Source organism: Drosophila pseudoobscura, chromosome X (assembly GCF_009870125.1).
Source record: "Drosophila pseudoobscura strain MV-25-SWS-2005 chromosome X, UCI_Dpse_MV25, whole genome shotgun sequence".
NCBI classification, from domain to species: domain Eukaryota; kingdom Metazoa; phylum Arthropoda; class Insecta; order Diptera; family Drosophilidae; genus Drosophila; species Drosophila pseudoobscura.
In genome coordinates this window covers 39,770,733-39,781,635 of record NC_046683.1, presented here as the reverse complement: position 1 = coordinate 39,781,635, position 10,903 = coordinate 39,770,733, and the positions used below count along the sequence as shown (strand labels likewise).

General features: G+C 46.6%; 1 protein-coding gene across 1 annotated transcript; it reads right to left on the bottom strand.

The window, feature by feature from the left end:
- Positions 1-1,315: 1,315 nt before the first annotated feature.
- LOC4815551 (cell wall protein IFF6) lies at positions 1,316-2,406 on the bottom strand. The gene has a single exon (XM_001355441.4). It carries the CDS (start codon positions 2,256-2,258, stop codon positions 1,434-1,436), a length of 825 nt encoding a protein of 274 aa, XP_001355477.3. The 5' UTR covers positions 2,259-2,406; the 3' UTR covers positions 1,316-1,433.
- Positions 2,407-10,903: the final 8,497 nt, after the last annotated feature.

The window sequence follows — 10,903 nt, the reverse complement described above, 5'->3', positions numbered from 1 at the left end:
ACAGGAAGGAAAGGAAGAAATTCTTTCACATTTTTAAAAATATATGGATCTCTTCTTTATTATTATACACATGGACGATGCGATGGACTCATTGTGTGGAAGGTGCTTAGATCCACATGTCATTCGGATGGGGTGCCTACATGATGGCGGGTCTACACCCCTTGCCAGGGGTCACGGGCACACACGCCTCTTGAGTGAATAGTATTGTGTCAATCATTCCACTACGAATCACACGAGTCTCACAAAAGAAGAATAAAGAAGCCACCTATTGCCGGGTATCTTATGGTCGGTATTCCGTCTGCAGAGTTCCTGTTGGTGTTCGGCTTTCGGTGCGTATGCGTAATGTTTTTGTTAGCGCTTTGTCATGGTGCCCCAATGGCTCTTGGCCGAATAATGAGTGGCTACCATTTCAGGTACGGGAGGGAGAGGGAGCACCAGATCATTAGGAGGGCTCAGCCACCCAGCGGTTGAAGAGCCAACAAATTGAAATACACATAATTGTAGTCAGGCTCAATGACATGCCCATTCCCCTGCGCTAGTCGCATCCCTCTGCTTCCGGTGTCTGGCAATTGACAACGACCAAATCGATGTTTCAAGTGGCTGTCAGGCCCCATTCAGGTTTCCAGGCTGCCCTGGATTTGTCGCACAATCGAGCTGACGACTGCCTGACTGACTGCCTATCCGCCTATCCGCCTGCCGGGCTGTTTAACTGGACAGTCCGACCGGAGGACTGTTGTCTCTTTGCCTCTGTCTGTCTCTTTGTTTGTCTCTGGACTGCAATTATAAACGATTAGGCAGTGGTTTTTGTTGTAGACTGATTAACATTGGCCGCCCCCCAACCGGTTTGGGATTGATGGAGTGAATCCACTTTTCACATGGATTTCCCCCGGGTAGGGACCGGGTGGGGGGGCTGGCAAACAGCGGCCAGGTTCTGTTTTCATTTTCATTTTCATTTCCAATTCCTTTTTGTGTTGGTTTTTGTGGTGTGCAGCAATGGAAGCGTTTCCAATACCATGAGCCATCTGTCTATATATGTATGTGGTAGTGCCAGAGGAAACCTATTGATATGGCACTCAAACTGGCAGTCCGATCGGCACGGGTATATATATATATGTAGATAATAGAAATAATCAGTAAACTAAGGCTGTGAGGTATCCCACAGTCGGATACACGACACGCTTTGCCTTTGGTTTATGGCTCCCCCGGGACCTCATTGGCACTCACTCTTCATAAGCGGCCTTCCCCCTATTGACAAAGCTATCTCTGCGTTCATTATTCACAATTAATTTTTAAAGTAGATTGATATGCGAATGCGTTCTGGGCTGCTCTCTATTTAATTTTAATGAGTTCCCTTCGGTTTTTTGAAACAATGAAAGCGACCGAAAGTAAGGCACGAGGTGGCACGAGATGGCACGAGAATCAATAGCCCCCGGCTACTGATGCGGCATGGCTAGTGCTGCCTTCTTGCGTTCTTGGAACATCCTCTTCTTCAGGATGCTTTCCAGATGGGCGCTGAACTCGGCTCGGGTGATGCCCACGCTTAGGTAGATGTCATTGGACAGCCATTTGTTCCAATGACCACGAACCGTAGTGGTCGACCCCTGCGCCTCAGCCAGCTCAGCCAGCTCAGTCGGCTGCTCGTTGGTGACCTCCGCACTTGTGGACTCGTTTCCGGACTCATTTTCAGCTGTGTCTGAGGTGCGATTTCCGCTGCCGTCGCGCAGATAATTGTAGCCAGGCAGCCAGCGACGGAGCAGCCGATCTCCTCGGGTAAAAATGCGATTAAAGATACCGCATGAAGAGATGCCGTTGTTGCCGTTGTTGCCGTTTCCGCCGTCAGCGCTTCCGCTGTTTCCGTTCCAGTTGTCGTTTCTGTTTCGGTCGGCGTTCCCAACAATTATGTTGTCGATCGTCTTCCTTTCCTTAGACACTCTGCTGCTTCCGCTTATATTTCCGTTGCTGTTGCTGTTGCTGTTGATGTTTCCAGATCCTATCCAGTCTATTCTTCCGTAGCCGTTTGCATCAAAGCCTGCGCCACTGCAATTGCCAGTGCTAGCGCTATCGCTACCGCTCTCCTCTTGCAGCTTGGGCATGGTTTCGGTTCCGCTTCCGCTATTGTTTCCGCTTTGGCTGGCGACACTGTTAGCGATCACCTCCTTCAGCTCGGAGACGCTTCCGTTGCCAACATCTTCTGCTGTCAGAGCAGCGGTAATAGCCGCCTTCAGAGCCGTCTTAGGTCGTGGCTTACCCCCAAACATGGCTTTCTCCGGATTTAATTTAGAAATATTTTAGATTTGATTTTATTTTTTTTTGTTTTCTGTATAGCTTGTGCTAAGTATATTGATTGTAGAGGCGATAATAATGTTAGGAGGGGAGAGAGTCGTCTGGCATGACAGCCTTGTGACACCACTAAAAACGCCCTGACCCCCCTTGACAGATTATTTATGGGCCACTGTGATGGGGTTCTCGACCTTTGTCCCCTCTCCGTTGCGTGATGTGTTTCGGAATGCGGGTACGTGCATGCCTCACACGGCGTGATTGGTGGTCGCGCATTACGAATGAGAGTGCGAGCGAGTATGTGCTCAACGTCCACTTCCTCGCTTAATGCGACCTCTGAGTGACAGATGCCCTGTTTCAGCATATCCTTTCTGCAGAAGGATCTCCTGAAGGATGGTGGAAGGCGTACACACCCCCTTAATTTAAGAAGAACGTATGTACCTCTAAATCAAATTTAAACGATTATATAGAGAACTTTTCCGTCTTTTATTTGAGCTTTAATGATGGGCGACTCGTCTTGGCGGTGAAAAGGTGACTTTCAGTGGACTGAAAGAATCCCCATAGCGTAGGCGGAAGGCAAGTTAGGCGTGTTTTGTGGTGAGTGAAAGGCTTCAGCATCAAACTGGAACATAGCTGCTCCAAACATAGCTGATTAAACATGTCCCCCAGGGGTTCTGTGCCACAGCTGTCTCCCAGAGGACCTGAGCCACAGCTGAGACCCTCAGCTAGGATGGTCTGTTCTCAACAGAACTTTTGAAAAAATAAAGCCTACGTTAGATGGCGGGAAGGACCTGACCCAGTTAATAGAATGTGGGATCTCAGTCGTAGTCGCAGGTCCTATGCCAGCCTGCATCTGTACGAGAATGTGTCACACTCTGTGCCACTCTCTGTGCCTGTGCATGTGGGCTTATGTGCATTGCTTCCGTTTCCGGGAAAAGTAGAACAAAGGCCTGCCCTGACAGGCAGCGGAAAATATTATCCGACCGAGCGCTTAGCCAGGATCGAGACCGAGTCTGAGACTGGGACAGAGCCAAAACCAGAGCCAAGGCCACCGGCTCCTTGTGGACAGCGGAAGTTCAGAGTCCACACATTGAAGGTTGCTTCGTCCTGCTCCTACCTCACTCAAGGACTATTTCAGGCGACACTGCTCGGCTTAACGGGCCGCCTAATTGGGGGTTCCCCTGTGGTCGACCCGATTCGAATCGATTTCATCTGCATTCCCAGGTCCAACTAACAATTAGTGTCGAACCCCAACCACACGCATAGGCGTGCGCGGATGGAATGTGGCAGGAATCCGCTGATGAGGCTGATAAGGCGCCACATCGCAGTGGATAATTGGGTTGCGGCTATGTCGGTGGGCTGTCATAATTAACATCTGGCACCGTTACCGAATCCCACGTCGCATCCAGAATTCACAGTCGATGGATGGCTATCGCTCCACCCCCTACTTCTACCACAACAAATTCAAGAAAGTCATATTCAAAATTCAAAATTTTTCGGTATTTCTTCGGGGAACAAATAGTTTTATAATAAAAGAAAAGCTCTGCATCCAGTTTTTTAACCATTTCTTATCCGCTGGGAAGTTATGCAATCGAATCCTAGCTTCAAATGCTCCTAGCGGATAGTGGATATCGTATTAACACTGAGCTAAAAACTCAGCTGCTATAAAGCCCTTACGATATGCAGTTTATGGGTAACATTTTATGGTAGTATTATGGGCGTATGGATAATTACCCGAAAAAAGTCCTTTACGATACAAACGAGGGTAGAAGAACTAACTACCATTAAGCAATCTTTGGATATTAACGTATTCCATAAGTACCCTCAAGTGCTTGCTATCGAGTGGTATACTCACGATATGTTTATCTTTAGCATAATGGCGCTCCTAATTGTACGAAAGTCAGTCTAAAAAGTAATGGAAATATTCGGATATTGGATATTTGTCTTTTTCGTCATGTTTATTACAACTTAATTGCCATAAATACATACGATAAAACTCTTACGATAAGCAATTTACCTTGATATAGAAATTTATGGTGAATATTATATAGCTACATTTTCTTTTTTCGCTTATTAATTCAATAATTCCCGAAGATACTTCCCTTACGATATATGTATATATTTATAAATTTATAAAAATGTGTTTGGTACTTTTTTAAAAATTGGTTGAGCTATCGACTATCTTTAGTCACTTTCCAAACCTCTAAGAAGCTTTCAATGAAAAGCTCTGTGAGCACAAACACAATTTAATTTTTTAATTAAAATACATTTATATTTTTAAGAAACAGACAAGCAAAGAATTTTTTTTTTATAAATTTGCAACTTTTAAAATAAATACAAATTAAAACATTTTTTTTCTTTAAAGTATTGCAATACTGTGGAAAATATTCACAGGTGAGAGAGCCTGAATTTCCCTCTAATTACCCCCTAAAAAATGTCCCAAATTCAGGGGAAATTCTTGGGACAATATTTCACTCCGAAATTGAGTAACTCTCAAAAAAATAGCACACTCCCAAGAAAGACCTCACTCTCAAGGAATAACTCACTCGAAAAACTGAGTTTGAGTATCTTGCAGCAATTTCACAGGGTTTTCTAAATTTTGAAACAAACTGCAGCCACGTCCGTAGTGAATCTTCGGTATTGTTCGTATATTCTAATATTTGCTTCTTCATAACTCTGATCTGTATCTGATCATCTGATATCATAAATTGGAAATGCAGGTGCATAGGTAGGTAATGATTGTGTCCGCACTGCACGCAGTCTCATGGCAGAAGGAGGGGCAATCAAAACGCAGCTGGAGGCATTCTAAAAACAACTCAAGGACTTGGCAGCACTCAAGACTTGGACATGGATGGATGGCACTTGGTTCTGGGCTCTGGGCTCACCGCCTCGACAGGCCGACCAGCGGGGGGACTGCGATCAAAGGCGAGCGTGAAGAGATTTCGGCGCTCCGATGTTGGCCCACTTCCTTTCGGGTTATTCCATGGGCCATGGGCCATGTGAGGGCTGTCAGTTGGCTGGCTGGGTCCAGGTCAGCGGCCCCAAGCGGCTCCGACCACGTCCGTGTCGGGGGGCTAAGGCTGGGAAAGTTTGCCGGCAGCCGGCCAATGCACATAGCGATACCAAATCGAAGAGCGAGCCGGGGTCCAACCCAAATGGCACGCGTCGTCGCACTACGTGAGAAATTCAAGGCTCAAGGAAATGAGTTGTCAAGCAGAAGTCCAGGTCCAGGTCCAGGTCCAAGTCTGAGTCAGAGACCTAGTCCGAGTCCGGCAGAGAGTTGCGGAAGCGAAGGCGAAGCCGGAAAAGCCAATTAATTTGACAGCAGGCCATAAACAGGCGGCGACACTGCAACCTAGGGAAAAGCGCACTCAAGTGGAACAGCGAGGACTCCAAGCTCCCGGCACCCGACCGCCCGCTCCAGGTGGAGGCCACGCCGAGCCTGTCACGTATCCGAACGTAGAGGTAGGTGGGAGTACGTTGAACTCCAGCAGAAAGACCCGCTCGCCCATCATATGCTGCGGGGCTGCCCGGTACACAAAAAGTGCCCACGGGACTAGAACACGGGTATGTCGAAGCAGAAAGGGTCCCCGAGGCTGTCGAAGGAGGCTGACGTCTATGGGCACCGCAGGAACCTGAACTTTTTGCCGTGCCGCCTCATTTGCACTACAAAAGCGGGGCAAGATGACTAAATTAATGAGATTTCCCAGTTAGCAAAGTTGCCAAGGCAAATAGCGAGCAAATAGCGAGCAAATAGCGAGTATGCTCGGGTTCACCGATTCTTGTGGAGGTCAGCTTTCTGACAAGATGGGGTCGGGACTGGGCCCACACATAGCTGCGATCTTTCTGAGTAGATGGTGATCATGTTGAGGGTGTAATTATGGGGGATGTATTGTGAGAGATGGCCACTCTTTGGAATGGAATCCTGAGATAATACCTCATGGGATTTCGAAGACACACAATCTGAACGTTATTCGTTTTTAATCATCAATTAATATACATTTTCTGCCCAGAGAGTGAGTCTGTATTCTTAGCCTTAATTATCCAGAACATCTGCAATCTTTCCCAACTACTTTTCCCAAATCACCTTTCCACGAATGTCCTTCCCAGTATCCTTTTCTGGCCACCCGTTGCGAGGTGGTTGGAGGGTCTTGGGGCTTGGGTGTTGGTTTGTTGGGGAGACCATCAAATACAATCTAATAAGCGGAACGCAGCTACGCTCGAGGCGCCACAACTTTCGAGTCCTTGCAGTTTATCACTTGCCAGGCGCTAAACTGCAAGACTTTGGGGCAAAACTTTGGCCGGGCCATCATAAATCAGCGCGTTGGCTTTCCTGTTACCCAGTCCCCCAACCCCACCCCCACACCACTACCACTACTACCAACTGTCCCCACTGCCCCCACCGTCCCCTCTATTCTTACTGTATCCGTTTCCTAACCCTGTTCCCAGCGCCTTTTGCAAGATTCCTCCATTCAGCTTCATTTTTCGAGTTATCATTGAAGGAACTTATGCACTAAAAACGCACTCTTCGAAGGGGGTCGAGGGGCTAAGAGGGAAGTTGTCTGAAACGAGGGGTTGTCTGGGGTTCGCCCCATTTTATGATTCTTCATTTTTGAATTGCTGTAGCAACATTTTTGGGGTCATGACTATCCAAAATATTGTCTTTCCAGACTCTATAGACTCTCCTTACCATCCCCCTTTTGCCAAACGCCTGACAAATCATGAAGCCCCGCACCAGTATCCTCCCCTGTTGGAGTCGCAGATGGGATTCGGACTCGGACTCGGATTCGGATTCCAATGAAGAGTCAGGTGCGGCGCAAAAAAGTAGGCAACCAAAATATGCCGCAACAATACTGTGGCGGAAAAAGGGTGGGGGTGTTGGAATGGCAGAAGGGGGTGTTCGGCGGTGCCACACAATTTTTGTGGTCATGCCAAGGCTTGATATAGGGCGGAACGGTCAGTGGGTCAGAGCGTCAGAGGCTCAATAAAAATTTAACAATTTATTAATAAAGCAACAAAATTGTAATATCTGAATACATTTTTGTTTCAAGTTTTTGCATGCGGGATGGAGCGTGTGTGTGTGTGTTTACGTGTGTGCAACTGTAATAAAAATGCCGAGCGCGTATGCCATGTCCAACTTTCTCTCTCTCTCTCTCTCTTACTGCCTCCTCTCCCTCTCTGCCATTTCGAGATGCGTCACAAAAGATATAAAAACATCAAGCCAAACAAAAGGCGAATGAACAGTAGCAGCAGCCGAGGCATGCATCACAGATAGAGTGAGAGCGAGCGAGTGAGTGAGAGAGAGAAAAAGAGAAAGGCAGAGGGTGTAGCAAACAGCCATTTCAATTATTTATTGGAATTTTTACCTACTGACAGAAAACAGAGAAAACAGAGCATCCAGAAGCAAAAGGCAGTGCGGCCAAGCGCCCAAAAAAGCATTGAAAAAGACACAAAAAGGAAATTTTATATTCCTGAACCGAAGCATTAGGTACACTTGCTGGACGGGGTCGGTACCCTTTGTTCCCAAAGGGAAATACAACATATAGTCAATCTGATTGAAATCAAATGAAGCGATAGTTCTTATGTTGTTATGATTCCGACTATGATTCCGCCTAATATGAAAATATATACATAGATATGCGCTTTTATGCTTCCTCCATTGCATTGCAATCATCGGTTTCCGATTTGTAATACCCTCTTTGAAGGCATCCCAAAGTGAGGTGAGCAAGCTTCATGTGGATGAGAGAGAGAGGGAGAGCGCTGGTGGCAGAGGAAGTACAAACAACGCACTGACAGGCGCATACAAAATTGTTAAATATATGTAAGCAGCAATAAAGAGCAATAGTGATGCAGCAGGGTCAGCCAACAGCAGGGGAGAGGAAGAGGGCAGTAGGGGCACTAAAGCCAATTCACAAAATATGTATCCGAAGGTAAAACTGCAATCGTACAATATTTTACTCCCAAATAATCCCCCTTTCACTCTGTAGCATAAGTGTCGACCACTGTGGGTACAATCGTCATGGCAGGGCAGTAAAAAGATCAGATCAGATAACAGAAGGCTAATAGGAACAGCAGACACTCGTGAATGTGCTACAAAATGAAGAAAGCAGTAGATACTAGTGGGGAAAGTGGTGCTTCCTCGGACCAGTGATTATTTATCGGGAAGTACTCCTCTTCGAAAATAGTTTATGGAAACCACTAGATAATGTATCTAAAGATGGGGAAAAAACACAATACTTCAATTTGTCGCTGATTAATTGGGGCTCCTTCTACTAGAAGGAGCATCATAAATGTCCCATAAACACTCTCTGCACTCGACCCGGTCCTTTTCGGCCCAACATTTGACCTTCACCAAGCCAACTAAATTTACCGATAATGCTCGGTGAAAGCTGGCACAAAAACAGCACCGAAAAAAAGGAACCCGAGGATTGTCCGTGCTCCAACTGGAATCCCGGATCCCGTAGAGCCCCTCCGGCGAGGCGTGTCCTGCATTCGAATGTTCCGCTTGGTCCTTTTTTTTGGCGCCGTTGTTCATCCATTCGCCGTTTGGCATTTCATTTTGCAGTTTATCTCGCTGCCATTTCGGTGTCACAAATCTCACATAATATCCAATTGCTATTTAAGGAGATTCCTCCAGTGTCCCCGAACGAGGGCTCCGCTAAGATTACCAGCCACACGTTGGTGTTCCGCTCCGTTCCGCTTTTCCAGGGAAAAGCTATGCCCCAGCCCCCCATGCTCATGTAAAATTTATCACTATTATGCAAAATTGCCAATTTCTGTGCACTGTGGAGCGTGGAGTGTGGAGTGTGTAGTGTGTGTGGGAGTCTGTGTGTGGTGTGTGGCTGTATCTCTCAATGATCCCCTGACCACCAATCTGCTGTCAGAACGCACCCTCTACCCCTTCCACTCCACTCACCATTTCGTAGACTCCAAAGCACCCGCCCACTGGCCACAAAATTGGGTTCTCTGGTTACGTGTTTGTGTACGGAAAGTTCTTGTTTTGTTCGCCTGTCTCCTGTTTTTGCTCTTGTTACGGGTTTTATATTTTTCGACATATTTTTAAATGAACAAACAAACAGACCTAGAGAGAGAGAGAGAAAGGAAAGGAAAGAATGGGCTGCCCCAAGAGGTGGGTGTTTGGGCAAACGTCTGCTTAAAACGAAAAGCGGCCAATTTAATTGTCTCCCAATGAACGAACTGTAATAAATCACAAGAATGCACCCACCAAAAACAGAGCACCGAGCACCGAGCACTGAGCACGGGGAACTGGGAACAGAGCACCGAGCAGAAAGAAAAATTCGGTGCAAATATTGGTTACACCATCTTTCATCATACCATCTTTGATTGCATCGCACTCGTGTAACCGACTGAGGAATCCCCTTTTGCTGGATTAACTTACTGAAAACAATATCTTATTACACTCTCTTCATATTCTGTGAAGATATCCTATCTTGCCTTCATCAACTTTGGGTTATAAATTCTGGCCAATCATACCTCAAGTTCTCAGACTCCAAAGTTGTTCAAACGGATGGACGGATGGACAGACAGAGACAGTAGGGTCTTACTGTCAGTATTCGAAGAGAATCCATACAGTTCTTGGGGGCACTCGTAAATATGCAAATTTTCTTCTCCTTTTTCCTTCTGCTTGATTATGGCAAAGGCAAGGAAATTTGTTTGTTCCGATTCCTGGTCAAATACGAGAAGCAGGGAAGCGGAGATCTTTAAGTCAGTTTCAAGTTGCCCCTCCAGCTGCTCTTCACCAGCTTTTCCCCCCTGAACCCACGCACATAATCAAAATTTATTGTGGAAATTAGTCGAAATATTTCATTGCTGCTGCTTTTGGCATCGCTTATGCTGCTGGGTTTGGGTCTGGGTCTGGGTCTGGTTCTGGGTTCGTTTTGTGTGTTGTGCGCGTAGCCCTGTGTGGCGGGCGGGCTGGAGTTAGTTTGAGCAATTTGTATGCAGAAATTGCAATTAGAAATTTCTGACATTAATAAGCAGCAATTTGTGCACATGACACGACTGAGAGCCAGAGAGCCAGAGATCCAGTGAGCCAGTGCCAGCGCCAGAGTCGAAGCCAGGAACTGGGTCCGTGGATGAGAAACCAGCGAAGCAGAGTGCAATAATTTTTGGGCAAAAACTGTTGCAATTAGTATGACAAAACTAGCAACTTTTTGAAGCCAAACTGAATCCTAACCAAAACTGAACAGAAATGAGCCCAGCTTTGTCCAAAACTGAGCAGAATCGAACCAAATCCGAAATGTAAGAAAGTAAGAAAGAAGCAAAAAGGAGACAGTGCCTTAAATTCAATTTGCCATCTCCTGATGGGCCCGATGGCCATATGAGCGATGAATGCTCTGGGAATGCCACTTGCTACTTCACAGAAGGGAGGGGGGGAGACACAGGAATGAGGACAGGGAGGAGTAGGGCCATATAAAGAGCAAAGTTACCATGACAGCAGAGTCATAAATGCTATTGATAATGAGCCTCAGTCCAGGGTCTGGAGACCAAGAGGACCCGTCGAGAAGCCCCGCTCCCTCCCTGCGCCACATGGCTAACGCTCGTTGCCTCAAATTGTAAACTGAGACCTGAAACTTTTCATTAACACATGCCCGGAGTGGGTGTC